General features: G+C 37.3%; 1 protein-coding gene across 2 annotated transcripts in view; it reads right to left on the bottom strand.

The window, feature by feature from the left end:
• LOC131218487 (uncharacterized) overlaps positions 1–8,806 on the bottom strand; it is a 47,881-nt gene extending 39,075 nt beyond the window's left edge. Inside the window, exons 1-4 of one of the 2 annotated variants that reach the window (XM_058213040.1) lie at positions 8,650–8,806; positions 8,317–8,544; positions 1,783–1,921; positions 1,393–1,544 (exon numbers count right to left, since the gene is read on the bottom strand). In XM_058213040.1, the coding sequence (XP_058069023.1) occupies positions 1,393–1,544; positions 1,783–1,921; positions 8,317–8,442 (417 nt within the window). In that variant the 5' untranslated portion in view covers positions 8,443–8,544; positions 8,650–8,806. The remainder of the gene's footprint in view (positions 1–1,392; positions 1,545–1,782; positions 1,922–8,316; positions 8,545–8,649) is intronic. The other variant, XM_058213041.1, reaches the window with a different exon arrangement.
• Positions 8,807–17,436: the final 8,630 nt, after the last annotated feature.

Here is a 17,436-nt window from a genome sequence, read left to right as displayed (position 1 = left end):
TGGACATCATTTTCAATTAGAGGGGGTGCAGATTTCGCTCTATTCCAAAAATTGAAATTGCTAAAAGGAAAAATCAATGTATGTGGAAAGAGGTTTTGGGGGGTTGTGAAGAGGAGACGGCAAGGTTATTGGATGAAATCCAATATCTAGACATCAAATTGAAAAAGTATTGCTGGTAGAGGAAAGTGCAAGACGAGAACTATTAGGTACAAAGTATATTGCTAGACTATAGAGGACAAAATTAAATGGAGACAGAGATCAAGGGCCCTATGGTTGAAAACATGCGATAAAAATACAAAATTCTTTCATTCTATGGCAAGTGTGAGGGCAAGAGTTAACAGAATTAAATCATTAATGGTGGACGGGAATAGAGTGGAAGGGAAATCAAAGGTGTGAGATGCCATTGTAAATTCTACAAGAATCTTCTACCAAGAGAGGAATGGAAGTGTCCTTTGCTAGATAATCTCTGTTTTGATCCCTTTTCTCTAGCTAGGGCGGCGGCACCAGAGGGAGGAGATTTGTGTAGACCTTTTCCTTGCCACAGTCCAGCCCTCCCTGGACCCTGTTAAAGCACAACTTCTGGCAAGCGAGAAGACACCAACGTTGTCTAAAGTGTTCGCACGTATGCTAACAATATTGCCTTGGTCTCCAATATGGGCAGCAATACTAGTGGTGGTTGACTACCATGGGGAGTGTACTGGTAACAGAGGACGTGGAAAGATTTCCTCCAGTGATAGCTCGTGTTCTTTTCCAGGACAATCGTGTTACTACACATACTGCAAGAAAAGTAACCATAATGTGGATAGTTGTTGGGAGTTGATTCATAGCAATGGGGGGTCAACTTCTCATCAAGCACATTCCACATCATACCAAGAAAAGGGGAAGACCAGTGCTACTACCTCTTTTAATCGGAGTGATACTGTGCAGTCCATCGTTCAGGCCAAACTGGAAAAATTGTAAAGCAAGAACATAGGTGGCGACTCAAGTGCGACCTCGTCTACATCCCTAGCCAGCTCAGGTAATGCCCTTGTCGCATCAATTGGTACTTTTCCATGAATCATCAATTTAGAAGCCACGGACCACATGACAGGTAATCGCACACTATTCTCCACCCTCGATTAGTCTCTTTCTTGTTCGCCTATCTGGTTCCTTGTCAGACGTTTGTGGAAAAGAGAAAGTGTCTTAGTGATAACATAACCCTTCCTTCTGTTTTATTTGCTCCCAAATTTCCCTCTAGTTTGCTTTCAATCAGCCAGATTACAAAGAAAATGAATTACTCTATAACATTTTAATATGGACAGTCATAATTATGACACCAAAAGCTACTGTAATAAGTATGTAGACTAGATTATTTACATGAGCAAAACTTCCAACATTCTACAGTATACTTACTTCCCTTCCCAACACTCTTTGTTGATGAATCACTTGTTTCAAAGAATATCTTTTACCAGGCACGACAGAATCGTTGAAATACTCGCCCAACGGAACTTTAGAAGGGATTATGTTAGCAATGGTATGACCATATGAAGGACAATCCAACCAACCTGTATACACAGAGCAATGCAAGGATTATAAGAAGCTGAAGAAAATGATAATGGTTGGATGGCCAAAATTACGATTCTAAATCCAAAGATGATCTTCATCATTAACCATTAATTAATAAAGAATTCCCATTAAAAAGAAAAGGAAAAAAAAAAAAAAAAACAGAGGAAGAATTGAAAGGAGAGATAGTATGGCCCAAATGCTCACAATTTTAGAAGTTGGGCAACTACTCTAACCTACCAGGAGGCAGCTTGGTTCTCTCATATGATCTAGGGTTCCTCAGCTGAACCACTAAATCATTCTTGTGTGGTTGGACGGTCACCTTTGACCCTTCATCTGGGTATTCTCTTTTCAAGCGTCGACGCCTTTCTTCACGCTCCTACAACAGTTATCACTTGAAATCAGCAGTCCAAGAAACAAAAAGAAAAAAGAAAAAAAGATGCATCTCATAGAAAGTTCAATTCAAGGACTACTGAGCTAACAAAATGAAGTATTGGTTGCCTTAATCATTTTCTTCAGGTAGAGGATTTAATGAACAGTACAGAATGGAAGCAACAAATCCTTTACAACAGGCTTATGTTTTAGACAATGACAAGCATAAAACAAGAGTAAGCAGTTGATAATGGTACATAGTAGAAAATTCATCGTTGAAGTTGTTCCCACCATAAGAACTTCTAAAATGAGGGCATTTAAGCGTAACATAATGATAGCAGTACAATGGAATTTGTGGAAAGATTTTGTGCGCACTGTTTGCACCAAGAATCAGTGCGCACCTATGGAATATGCAGAAAGCTTGTGTATGCACAACAGTGCACTGAGTGGCGTGTACCTATTTATGAGCATCCTAAATTTTGCTCCTTTTTTTTTTTGAGAAATTACAGTCTGTTTTTTTTACATGCCCACACCACACGCACACCCACATGGGTACTCAATCCCTTGATCTCAGCATTGAAACAGAGTCTGTCTACCATTGAATGCTCAGTGAGATTATAGTTGCATGAAGCATGAAGCAAAGTGGAAACATATTTGAGTCTGGAGCAGAGAAGCAACTATTTTAAAATGTTGACGAGAAGAATAGCTTGGAAACAGAAGCGTGACCCTAAAGTGTAATCTAAAGCAGGAGCGCACCTATTTAGAAGAATCATGCAACTAATGCTGATATTCATACTAAACCCCTGATTTGCATTTTGAAATGCTTGTGAGATTCATACCAACCACCCTGCACGTTTCTGTGGTACTGTACATGTGGTATGTACTGTATGCGTGTGTGGTCCCCCTTCCTCCCTCCTTTCCCAGCATTAAATATATCTGTTATGTTCGTGTTTGTGTCGGAAGATAATAAAATAGAGTAAATTGCATAGCAAATTACCATGCATTTGACCTCTATAGGGCCCACCATGATGTGTGCATCAGATCCACCCCATCCATGAGTCCTTCAATATCATGCCATCATGGCAAAATGAGTTTGTTCGGAAACCCTGGGCCACACCATACGGAATAGTGGGGTGGGGTCACTCAACCAATTAGAAGTCCTGTGTTTTGTAGGGCCCACCATCATGGTTTGCCATAAAGGCCATTACGTGAAGGTAACAGTGGCAACCGTTACACGTTACGGGGTCGTAATGGCCGTAACAGCCGTTATGGAAAAAAAATAACCCGTAATTAGTGTTAACGGTACGTTACATCCCCTATAAAGGCCATAATAGCCCCCGTAATGGTCTATTATGGGACATATATAGGTTTTTCATACTTTTAAATCAACATTATGGGGCAGGTTTTTCGGGAATTTTTTCAATAAATAAAAAAAATAAAAAAGAGAGACTATAACGGCCGTTATGGGGACGTAACAGCCATTATGCCCCGTATCATAAAGGTAACGGTGGTGGCCGTTACAGCCACCGTTACCATTACGGAACACCTTGCCCACCATGTTGTGTAAAAGGCATTCAATTCACTCATTAGATGCTCAAGCCAAGACAAAGGGACACCAAAAATCAGGTCATTCCATAACTCAAGCGGGCCACACCAAGTAAATATATAGGGAATAGTGGGGTGGGGTCACTCAACCAATTAGAAGTCCTGTGTTTTGTAGAGCCCACCATGTTGTGTAAAAGGCATTCAATTCACTCATTAGATGCTCAACCCAAGACGAAGGGACACCAAAAATCAGGTTATTCCATAACTCAAGCAGGCCACACCAAGTAAATACATAAGGTTTTAGGCATGATTTTTCACTGTCCTTTGGTGTGGCCCATCCAAGCATTGTATTCAAAAAACAGTTATGTATCGGTGGTATCCACCAATATGTAAAGGTTACGATTGCCCCTGTTACGTGATATGGGGATGAATTAGTACGTTATAAAAAAAAAGGGCCATATCGACCAATATCAACACCGTTATGGGGCAAATACGGCCATAAAGGGTCCATTTTGTTTATTAAAAAATAATAATAATAAATAATAATAAAATAAAATTTCTTTGGTTTTTCCATCTCTTTCTTCATTTCAACCATAAAGTTAGAAACTAATTTTAAACTAGATCTAAGCCTATTTCAAGGATCAAAACACCTTTTTTAAAAGATAATAAATTTATTAAAAAGAAGCAAAAAACAAAACTTCAACGAAAAGGAAGTAATGTGGAAAAGAGAAAGAAAACAGACCTAGGGAGCGCAGAAGCTAAGAGACTCCCAACTATACAAGAGTTGACCCATCGACAACAAAACCCCAACAACACAAAAAAGGAGACTTGGGGAGCCCAATCCCTAAACATAACAAGGACCCAGGAGAAGACTCCAGTCGCAGCAACCGAACAAATCCTAAAGTAGCGGTTGTTTCTTTCCAACCAGATCACCCACAACACGACGAGGAATACTACCTTCCATTTTCTTCTACCCATCAGTCCTTCAGGGTCAGTGGGCCACTCACGCATAAGAGCATCCATGGACTTAGGCATGACCCACACGAACCTTGAGAACCTCAAGATGCTCCACCAAATATCTAAAAAGAATAGGCAATGGATGAAGAGATGATCAACTGTTTCATCGGAGAGAAGACATGGGAGGCAAACGCTAGGAATGCACATTCCGAGTTTCTGAAGGTTGTCAACAGTGAGGACTCTGTTTCTTTCCACCAACCAACCAAAAGCCGCTACTTTGGGGGGGACCCCGTACTACCACAAAGGCGTCGTATGTGAGGGCAAGATGGAGGAGCCAGCTGCAACGGATTTATAGAACGATAGCACAGAAAAAGCTCAAGTCGCAAAGTTTCTCCATTGTAATGAGTCTTCGACAACAGCGGCAAGTTGAAAATGATGCAATCGAGAAAGGAGGATCATAAGATCCTCGGATTCTGAGGGGGGGGGGGGGGGAGGAGCCAGATACCTCCCCCCTCCCCTAGATAAAAGAAACAATCCTTCACTAGGACATCCTTATCAACAAAGATCGCAAAGAGAGCAGGGAAAGACTCAGCTAGAATTTGATTGCCACACCAAAGGTGGGGCCAAATTTTAGTTCTGAATTCATTCCCCGGGGAGTGGGATATTCTTTCAAAGACCAAAGGAACACTTTTCACGATTCATTTCCAAATAAAGGAGGCTATCTCGTCCACCAACCTTGAGGTGAAGAACCATACTTAGCAGAAATAATTTGATGCCAAAGACTATCATTTTTCATTCCAAATCTCCAGACCCATTTACCTAGGAGGGCTTCACTAACCAAGGAAAGATCTCGTACACACACACACACACACACACACACACACACATCCTCCACTTCGAACTACAATGCAAGGGAGCATCATGCAAGCAAGTTGGGTGGTCCCTACCGAGACATGCTGATGGCATCCACTTTGACCATAAATGTGTCACCCCATGTTAGGTCTAGGCCCTGAAATTAGGTTGATCCATGATTCAAGTGGGCCACACAATAAAGAACACTAAACAGGGGAATGGCCCACCTGCTATAGAAAATGGCATTTTTTTGGCATGCGCTTTCACCCATGGTGACGAAACAGCTAAATGGTCCACTTCTACATACACAACATGGTGGCTTCTTAATAAATAAAAGGTGGGTGTCCCCCTCCCAACTATTTCCCTTGGTGTAGCCCACTTGAATTGCAAATGGGGTTGACTTTTGGGCGTGGTGCCTAGCATGGAGTGACGCATCTAATGGGTGGATTGGATGTCATTAGCACATCACGATGGTGGCCACTCCAATTTGGTCGCGTAATGCTCCTCTACACTACAATTTGTAGGGGAGCATGTCCATGGATGCATGTATGTATGGGGTGACACATCTAATGGGCGGCGTGGATGTCATTAGCACATCATGGTGGTGACCACCCTAGTCTGCTCGCACAATGCACCTCTGCGCTACAATTTGCAAGGCAGCATATGTATGTATGTGAAATGCTCTAGTGCTCTTAAAGCACTATAAATTATAGTGATATTAGTTGCATTGGAACAATTAGACAGTCCAATCCATTGATCTAGACTATTCATTAAATCCAACCCTTTTTTTAAAGGTAATGGAAATTTTATTAAGAACAGCCAATGCAAGGAAGGCACAAGGAATTACATTTAAGAAAGCAAAAACTTTACAAGCGTGCACCAATTTGAAGATGGATGCCCAACCCTCTACCCCAATCTTGATTCCCCTCACAACCATACTAACCAAACTACAGAAATTGCAAAAGCAATGATTGCTCCTTTCCCCCAAACAGCCCAAAGAGAAGCCATAAGAACTGACCACCACATGACCTTGCCTTCTCTCCCCACTCCCCCATGCCAAGTCTGCAGGAAGTCTTCTAAGGACTCCATTATCACCCACGGTGTACCGAATAAAGTAAGGAAGGTAGCCCACGCCTCCTTGGCAAAGGCACAATGAATGAAAAGGTGGTTACTAGTTAATTGATTCATCATCTTCCAACCCACACGGGCAACCATGCAAACATCTCATCAATCTGACAGGTAACAAACATTGATAAATGGCCTCTAATATGAACAATCAAGATTGTTTACACACAAAAAAAGGTCCAATCAACAATTTGATCAATCTATTTGTTAGGTGCCATCATGGATTGCTTATGATTCTAGAGAATCTATTTTGTTAGGAAATTGTAAGAATCCCATCTATGGGTTGGAAACGGTATGGCTAGAGAAAGTGCGAAATCAGTGAGGAATTGGATCAACTGATCATTTCAATTTTTGCATGTTGGTTCGTAAATGTGTTCTGAGTTGACAGAGTTTAAATCGACCTATTGGACTGCCTAAGCGAATGGATGCAACTAGGAGCACGATCCTTACCCGAGGTACCAAAAACCTCACCATCATTGGCAAGGACTGTGCACCTATGCTATCCCTTATCAGGATTATCCAATTATCATGAGACTGATTCCATGCAGCAAAAATCTGAAAAAGCACTTGAAGGTTGAGACTTGAGATAAAGGATTAAGCTAGTGACCTTGAACTCAATGCTTTCCACGACTAGTTAAGGTCGATGAAAATTTATTTCCAATGGTTCCAGATGTCAGAAAACATTTAGTTGCACTTCACGGAACTTTAGGGGTAACCCCATAACTGTTGGTTCTTGGTTTAAACAAATCTATCTGCAAGTGGTGGCCTTCTTCTCGGTTTAAACAAATCTATTTGCAAGTGGTGGCCTTCTACATGTATCTAATTGGGAATTAACAAATGCAAGGATGTAGCGGAGGTTCCGACCTGTGGAGTGGACTATGAGCCCATTTCATTTCAACAATTCCTATTGCAAAATGATAATGTAACCATTGAAGAGTACATACAAAGGTGCTGAGATTTGATGCTTTCAAAGTTTAACAGTGTGGATGTGACCTATTAAAAAAAAGGAGCGAAAGAAGAACGGCATAAGAAATGTGCATGTGTGTGTGGTCTTTCTTTTTTTTTTTTTTACACACACTCACACCCACAAACACCACATGGGTATTCGAACCCATGACCTCAGTGTGTGTGTGGTCACCAAACACAATAATTCCTAAATGAAGGTGAATCAACTGCTGTTTTGGAGGAGCTCAACGCCTCACACTGGCATACAACGCCTCACACTGGCATACCACATGTTGAGAATAGCCCACAGCCTCCTATGATCACTCTTAGCAACAAGTAATAGAACTCACAAAATAATGGTCCTAAGGCGAACACAGAGGCAGGAGAGATGTCCTGGCAATTCTCTTATTACAAATGTGGAGGCAGGGCCATCTTGCAGTTGTGTTCCTGTCTTAGTCTAAGAGCATATCAACCGCTGTGAGGAGACCATTAAGGATGAAGAGGTAGAAGAGGAGTCAAATGAGGAAGTGACATACAGGACCTCTTGATCGTGACTTGAAATGGGTGTTTAAGGATTTCTTTATCGACACACCAAATCCAAACCACTCCCATGGATAGCAAGAAGGAAGATTCATTGTACGCCAATGTCAATTAGGAGATAGACAATGAAAAGTATCCTCTCAAAAATAAAATAAAATAAGTTAGGAGAATGAAAATGCAAAACATCATCTGTTTAGTTCAGAAAAGGAAAAAGGTGCACCAATACACAATGCAAAAAATAATAATAATAACTTGGACTCCTTGCCAGCAAATTTCTTATAGGAAATTCATTATATGAGGTGTGCATATAGTTTGAAATCCAAATGAGGAAGTGAAAAGGTGCCCAAACATTACTGCTGATTTTATTTTTTTCCTTTTTCTTTTCCGAAAGCAATCAAACAATATTATAATTAGAAAAGAGAGGGAAGAGAGGAATACTCTGCGCAAGGTTTCGACGGCCGTCTCGATGTGTTCTTCTTCTTCCCATGTAGTTTCTTCTTCGACATGTTCTTTGAAAATCTCTTCTTCATCTTCTTCAGGCAAGGGCGATGCATTTAAGTCCATCTAAACGATCATAAACATCCACTGAGCCGCATTCCCCAAAGCTTTTTTTTTTTAGGGTTTTACTTCATTTACAGAGATTGCTTTCACAGAAAACCAATTCAACTGTACATAGATTGCGAGGGAAGATGAGCCACTTCCACAAAAGAAATTAAGGAAATAAGAACATGAAAAACATGAAAAAGAAGAAGGAAAAATAAAAAAAATTACCTTAACATGTAGAATGACTTCCGTTGAATTGGACACAAAAATATAAATAAAAATAAAAATAAAGAAAAGAAAACCCTAGACGAGAGCCACCTCGACCAGCCAATGGTGTTAGACTAGCACTATTCTCACTTTCTCCCGGTTAAACCCGACCCTGGGAAAGAGAAATGTTCCAACTTCCCATACAACCTTGCATGTGAACTAACTTTCATACGCGCTACGTTTTTTTTTCCTTCCAACATGTTTCTTGTTAGATCATCCAATCTCCACATAAGGTGGACCGCGCCATGATGATTGCCTGAAGAATAATTAAAAACAAGCCCCTTATTGTGTCGACAACAACTGAACATTGTTTCGATACACCCGCTATCCATTAATTTTGATGGTGTGTAGGCCACCTGATGACCGATGAGTGATTGAATCAACTTGATTTTCGCCCTCAATCATACTTATGGTGTGGCCCACCTTTTTCATGGCCCAGATGTTCCATAAGACTGACGTAAGAGTAAATGCATCTTACATGAAAGTTCACATGTAATCTTAGCATGCAAACATTTTTCATTTTCTAAGGAGAGGCCTCATCGTGTACGGCTCGTTAATTGAGTTGGCGGAGACGTGCGTGCGTAGGTCATCCCGGTTTCGATTCCTTGGTGCGTGTTTTCATTTCCTGTGGTCTGGCTGCCTCGGACGTGAAATTGGTGGAAAGGGAAATTTTTTTTTTCTTTTTGTTATTTAAATATCGGGGATGTGTTTAAATGATTAAGAAATCAAAGCCTTGAAGATGGACGGCGGCACTGTTAGTTCATGTAGAGAAATAAAGATAGATTTGCCCCAAAAAAGATCTAATAAGGTGTAACTCACTTGTGCTTGAAATACAACATCTCTCTACGGTGATAAACACCTTATATCAGGTGCACACTTGATCGAAACACTTGAACTAAGTAAAAGCTGTTAACAACTTAACCATAAAAGAAAGAGGAAAAAATAAAAGCATGAAATATTGAAAAGAGAAAAAACTAAACAAACTTGCCAAGCAAGCCAACACACCATACCACCAGCACCACCCAGCTCATCACCTTTTGGCTATAAGTTTGTTTTCTGTCTCACGTAGTATGTGTGGGCATGCCATAATCGATAAAACAGTTCAATTCAAACCAATCAACTTTGATCCAAAGTGCTGGAATAAGCAAATACATCATGTTTCTCTTCTTTTTTTCTTTTTTTTTGGGTTAACTTGTTAGTATACCCACTATCAATTTACACTTCACTGTTAGCCACCCGCACTAGGGAATCGATGCCAAGACCTCAGTGTTAAAACGAGGTATCTTTCACTCAATCTACCACTTGAGCTTTGGACCAGGGTGTAAGCAAATACATCACGTATGAAAGTATATAACCAGAATCTAAAGTGATCGGTTGCATGCTCAACCACTTGAAAAATTTTGCAATGATTAGATGATAAATAGAGAGTGAGGTTCCTCTTTTGAAGATGTCTTGCACTTTGCCTTCCATAATAAATGACTTTTCATAATACCAGTGGAATCAAACAAAATGAAAATTAACAATCAGTCATTAGTAGCGATTGCAAAAATGTCTCTTAAAAGAACTGCATGATATTAGATAAAGGATAAATCCAACATATGAGCGTTGATTTGGATTACAACTAAAAGTTATAGCTAAGAATTACCACTACTAGATTATCGCTACTCCTATGATCAGTTGAGATAAAAGATAGATTTGTTTTGATTTAATTGTGTGTTAGATTTGTAGATGATTCTTGCTCCGTGAATTTCCCATACTATTTATAGAGTTTTGTTACAGCTTATTCTTTCATATGCTTATTTCATTACTCCAGTGGTTATAGTATTCGAAGGGCTTCTCTTTAGATCATTCTCTTGTTATGTTTCCATTTGCGATTGTTCATCTTCCATCAACTAGGTTTTGTGTCTCTAGGTCACCTACCATATGTTGGACTGCTCGACCGTATTTTTCTCTCTGCTCGTTAAATTTTAGATAATTCGACCGCGTTATTTTGTCAACCATCTAATGATGTGTAGCACTAGATTTATGCTAATTATAATTCTATAAAAGACTCTCCAAGTATCTTAAAAAAATTTTTATCCATCTCATATCTCTCGTGCAGTGCCACAAGTCGCCTTCCTATTGGTTTTTTACAAAATGACCAGAAATAGGGTATAACATTTCCCCCCCCCCCCCCCCGGTCGCTTCACCTTTAGGAAAAAGGTGTTATCGACATTGTATCATTGCCCAATGCAATTAATGCAATCGGTCGTTGGTCCACTTGTCTCCTCATTGATCTTACGTGACTGAGGCTGAACCAAAAGATATTCTTTGTCGCTTCCTTATACGTTGTCCATATGACACATTATCTAAAATCATATTGTATGAGGAGTCATGATTACCATCTCATTAATGTGCACATATCTCAACTGATATATAAACACAACTCTAAGTTGGTGTTTACCTCTCTTCACCATTTGCTTTTTTTCTCTCGTGTCGAAACTCTCTCTCCAGTTGTCTGTCGATTGTCATGGATGCATCTTCATTCACTTCCATTTTAGTTTTGCACCTAAAATCGTTTATTAAATATTTTGGTGTTCTTTCTTCAAGAGTGGTCAATGACCTTCTTTTTAATACTCCTATCTAATTGAATAAGGCTTTGTTGATACTCGGTCCAGCCTTTCGTCATGCGGTTACTCACGAACAACTTCATGAGATTGAGCCATGTTTCTCAAAGTGCCCTGATGAATTTTTGCTTATTCAATCCAATCATTTCATGGATCCTTCCAATGATTTTAAATCTCCGAGATCATGGGCAAAATTGATGAACGGTTGGGAAAAATGGTACACTCGTATTGAAGCACAACATGGTGACATATGGAAAAGGGCTATAATTTATGGATGTATCAAACTTTCCTTGCACGAATATCCATGCTATACTTTTCTCACTACAGTTTCAACTTTTTAGAGTTGATCGGCTAATACATTCCATTTTCTATGCGGCTCATGAGTCTGACCATCATGTAAAGGCTACCCCCAGTTAGAAAATGGCTGAACAATTATAATTTATAGTGATTATTGTTGGCTAATTCCTCACACTATATGGTAAAATAACATTTATTTTTTTATGGTCAATTAACCAGTATCACCTGGAAATAGGGTAGAGTTTAGTCGATAATTCCTCGACAATGGATATTGTTGGTCGATCTAAATAGGATAAGACTTGTGAATTTAGTTATGATAAGGTCTATGATAAACTAGAATAATAGTTCGGTTGAGAATTTGGTTTGTTACTCTCTAAACCATTTAAACAATTTGATTACGATCTCAATATTGTTGTGCAACAACTAGCTATGATTTAGGACCAACCTGATATTGCTCCTCATGATAAGGTTGATTATTGGGCAAATATTGCTCCCCAAGTATCCATTGATTCCTGGCCTTAGGAATTAAGTTCATATTCTCACGTTTAGGGCACTTGAAATCTATTGGCGATGGTAAATTTCACACGTCTTGTACAGGAACTTGTTTAGGATGTCTGAAATCTATAGGTGGTGGTGAATTTCATATGTCCTGCACTGAAACAGGGACATAAATAGGTGGCTTATTTCGCCATAAAGGAAACATTAATGGCATTGGTTGGATTGTTGGTACAAGTACCAAATTTCCAACAGAACTGTATCAACCTGTTACTGAGGTGCAATGAGTGTTCTTTTGGCAAATAAAGCCACCAACTGATTCATGCTCTTGGTATGACCAACCATCAATCTATTAAATGCTTCAGTCTGAGCCCATGACTACTCAGCCTGAACTTGCAACATTTTTGCAATGCGTTAAATTCCTCTTTGCACATCAACTATCTCGGCTAACATAATCTCATGATGTTCAACTTGAAATGTTGATGGTGTATTCGGTTTTGGTAGAATAAGTGCCAAACTAGGTGGTTGACTTACTTACTCGAGCACCTGTTGAACTAGCAACTCTTCCTCTTAAGCAAGAGGCTCATTGACCATAACATCATTAGTGGCGGCTGTTGAAGTATTACAACCACCTCTTCGACTCATGATTTTAAGAAATTATTGCACCAATAAGTATACTTCATAATTGAGTCCCACCAGGCGTGCTAAAATCTTTCTTTTTATACGGCCGGTGCAAAATGAATATTAATGACATTCAAGTAGTTTTTTTTAGTCCCACAGGGTGTGATAAAATTATTGGTGTTCGATTTGTTTTTTGTCATGTGTAGCGTGTGCGAGTGTACCATAATCAATAAAGCGACTTGATCCAAACTGATCAACTTTGACCCCAAGCGCCGAAATAACCAAATACGTCCAATATGAATGTATATGATCAGAATCTGAGAAGATCGGTCGCCTACTTAGGCACTTGCAGAATTTTGTAATGATCAGGCGATAATTAGATGATGTGGTTCTTCCTCCGAAGATGGGTTGTGCTTTGCCTTCCACAAGAAAATGACTTTTTAGAATACTAGCGCAATCAAACAAAAGGAAAAACTCACAATCGGTCACTAGGAGCAACTGCAAGAATGCATCTCTTGAAAGAATTCAGTAATATTGGATAAATGACGAATCTAACGTATGAGCGTAGATTTAGATTATAACTTAAAACTATTGTTAAGAATTACCGCTACTGGATTATCGCTACTCACAGGATAAGCTGAGATAAAAGATAGATTTGTTTTGATTTGATTGTGTGCTGGATTTGTAGATGATTAATAGATTTGTTTTGATTTTATTGTGTGTTGGATTTGTAAATGATTCTTATTTTGTGGATTTCCTCTACTATTTATTAAGTTTTGTTGCAGCTTATTATTTTAGATGCTTATTTCATTACTCCAGTTGTTACAATAGTTGAAGTGCCTCTCTCTAGATCCTTCTCTTGTTATGTTTCCTTTTCATGACTGTTCATCTTCTGTCGCTCAGGTTTTGTCTCTTGATTGTCTATCATATGTTGGACTACTCGACTATGTTTTTCTCTCCCCTCGTTAAATTTTAGATAACTCGGTTGCATTACTTCGTCGACCATCTAATGACGTGTAGCACTGGATTTATGCCAGATATAATTTTGTAAAAAAACGCTCAAAGTATCTTGAATATATTTTCATCCATCTACCATCTCTCGTGCAGTGCCACATATCGTCTTTTTATTGAATTTTTTCAGAATAGCTAAAAATAGGGTACAACATGACACACGTGCAAAGATGTTCTCAAAGACTTTCACAATTTATATTACGAATATCTAGACCAAGTTATTAAATAAAGACTTTTCTAGTCATTTTCTTATCCAATATAGGACAAGCAACACTCGTAAACAAAGAAGTTAAAAAGATAAAACTACACAAGTCTTTTTTATATTTTTAAATCGATGAACTTTTATTATTATATATTTTTCTCTTGGCCATTGGAATATCTGCCTAACAATCACAGTGAATAGATATAACAGATACATGTTTATACATGTTTTAGCCACAAAGGTATATCTGTTAACAAATTTCTAAGGCATTCAACTTCTAATCCTGCATTTTCTAGGGTGACAAACTCGGATTCCATAGTCTACCGAGCAATGCAAGCCTGTTTAGTAGACTTCCAAGATATTGCACCTCTTCCAATGGTGAAAACATATGTACTTGTGGCTTTTGTTTCATGTAAATCAGTGATCCAATTGACATCACTGCATCCTTCTAACACAGGAAGATAACTTGTATAACAAATTCCATATGTAACCGAAACTTTCAAGCATTTTAATATTCTATTCAATGCATTCTAATAATCATATCTACAATTGTATATCTACTTAATCTATCTAATGCAAATGCAATATTAGGTCTAGTACGGTTGATTAGATACATTAGGCTACTAATTACTTGAGAATATTTAAGACGAGATACCCTACTTCATATATTATTCTTGAGATGTATAATATTATCATAATGTGTATTAACAAGTAAAATGTCAAAGTGATCAAATCTTTTTAATATTTTATCCACGTAATGAGATTGAGACAGAATAATGCTATCATATTTTCTGATTACTTGAATACATAATATCATACTTGTTTCTACTAAATCTTTCATATTAAAGTTAGAAGACATGATTTTCTTAGTCGAATTGACTAACTTAACATTAGTTTCAAAGATATATCATATATATATATATATATATAATCATATAATAATACCAATATTACTAGAAAATTTGCAATATATACATTTATTTATATTATTTACTAGATATCCATTTGACTTTAAAACATTGTGAAATTTTTCATTCCATTACTTAAGAGCTTGTTTTAAACTGTACAAGGACTTGATTACCTACATAGTTTGTTTTCTTTTCTTGGAATTATATAACCTTCATGTTGCTCCATGTAGATTTTTTTCTTTTTATTTCTCAAGTTAGAAACACTGTTTTAACATCCATTTGATGTACTGCAAGCCTGTACATAGATTTTATTGCAACTAATACCTTGATCGTTATAATTATACTTACATGTAAATGGGTATCATAGTAATCATATCATTTTTTTTGTTTGAAGCATCTTACGACTAATCTACCTTTAAACTTCTCTATATACTCATCTGGTTTAAGTTTTGTTTTTGTTTTTTTGTTTTTTTTTTTTTTTTAAAATACTCACCTACACTCACTTACACTCTATAAACATATCTCTAACACTCACTTTTTTATAATTATATAACATTTATGCTGCTCCATATAGATTTCTTCTTTTTAACTTTCAAGTTAGAAATAATATTTTAACATCCATTTGATGTACTACTAGCCTATACATATATATTATTGCAACAAATACCCTGATCGTTATAATTATGGTTACAAGTGAATAAGAATCAAAGTAATCATATCATTTTTTTTGTTTGAGGCCTTTTATGACTAATGTATCTTTAAACTTATTTATGTATTCATATGGTTTAACTTTTTTTTAACACTCACACCCTATAAGCTTGTTCCAAGGAGGAAGGTATATGAGTTTCCAAGTGTTGTTTGATATAATCGATTCTAATTCATCATTTATAACTTCTCTCTAAAAAGAAGTATCAGGAGAGCTAATGACTTTTGAATAGGTCTTAGGATCATCTTCTACCAAGAAAGTGAAAAACTCATCTTCTAAGTTGGTTTTCTTTCGAGCTCTCGTGCTCCTTTTAGATTCTAGTTCTATTTCACTATTTACATATATGCTTCTACTAATTGAAGTAACATTAGACCCACTAATTTCTTTTATTTTCACGAATCTAATCTTTATAGGAAAGACATTTTTTTAGAAATTATGTATCTCTAGCTTTTATAATAATGTTTGAATCTACAAGATTATTCTTTGATTTCAAAACCAGGAACCTATATGTTGCATTGTTTTATGTATATCTTATAAACACACAATCACTTGTCTTATGACCTAGTTTCATTTTATTGATTTTAAGTAACCCTACTTTAGCTAGACCCCCACACTTTAAAGTGTTGATAACTAGGGGTGTAATTTTTCAACAATTCATATGGTGTTTTACTGGTTTTCTTATGAGCTATCATAATTTATATATAACACATAGGTAGTATGGTTTCTCCCCACATATTAAAAGGTAAATCAAAATGATTTAATATAGCATTAATTATTTCTTTCAATGTTCTATTCTTGCGTTCAACTATTTCATTTTGTTCTGATGTATAAGGAACGATAGTTTCATGTACTACTTCATTCTTTTCACAGAGTTTTCTAAACTGGAAAGAATTATGCTCTCATCCTCATCTTATCCAAGTCTTCTAATGTTCCTGCTAAGTTGGTTTTCAACTTCTGCTTTATACTTTATGAGAACTCTAAAGCTTCATTTTTATTCTTCAGAATTCTTCAGAAGGTATATCTAAAACAATCGTCTACGGATGTTATATAGTTCCTTTTGCCTCCTCTAAACATATGATTTATAAAATCACCTAAGTAACTATGTATTAATTCTAATAACTTAGAACTTCTACTAATAAATTTAAATAATTTTCTAACAAACTTAGATTCTATACAAGTTTCACATTTTTTGAAATTATCGACTAATATGTCAGGCAGTAATCCTATTCGTTACATTCTTTTCAAAGATTCTACGTTCATGTGTCCTAATCTACTATGACATAATGAAAGATATTTAACAAGATAAGCAGAACTAAATGACATCTTATTATTATCATAAGAAATGTTTACAACGAACAAACCATCACTGTAGTAACCCTGCTCAACGAAGGTTCCATTCTTGGTCACTATAAGCTTATTAGAATCAAATACTAGTTTAACATCAGTCTTTTTGATGAGCTAACCAGAGACTAAGTTGCGACAAATGTCAGACACATGCAACAAATTCTTTAGCATTAAAGTCTTTCCCGATGTGAGCTTTAAAATAACATTTCCTTTTTCAACAACTGGAGATGATCGAGCATTTCCCATGAACACTTGTTTACTCATCTCATTTCGCGTAATAAGAGGTAAACATACATCGATCCTTACATACATGCCGAGTTGTCATGGTGTCTAATATCTATTCCATATTGTTTACTAGGAATACTTCGGACACTACAACGATAACCATGTTCGGATTTTCTTCAGCCTCAACGAGATTGACTTGAGATTTTGTACTCTTTTTCTTAAGCCTACATTTATTTTCAGATTGTCCAGGCTTCTTATAGTAGTTACAGGGCCAATTTTTTTGAATTGGCCGTTTATTTTCTTTTCGAGCCTACACTTATATTTAGGTTTTCT

Source organism: Magnolia sinica, chromosome 11, assembly GCF_029962835.1.
Source record: "Magnolia sinica isolate HGM2019 chromosome 11, MsV1, whole genome shotgun sequence".
NCBI lineage: Eukaryota > Viridiplantae > Streptophyta > Magnoliopsida > Magnoliales > Magnoliaceae > Magnolia > Magnolia sinica.
Note: the sequence above shows the minus strand (reverse complement) of the source record. Positions and strands in the feature narration are given on the sequence as shown.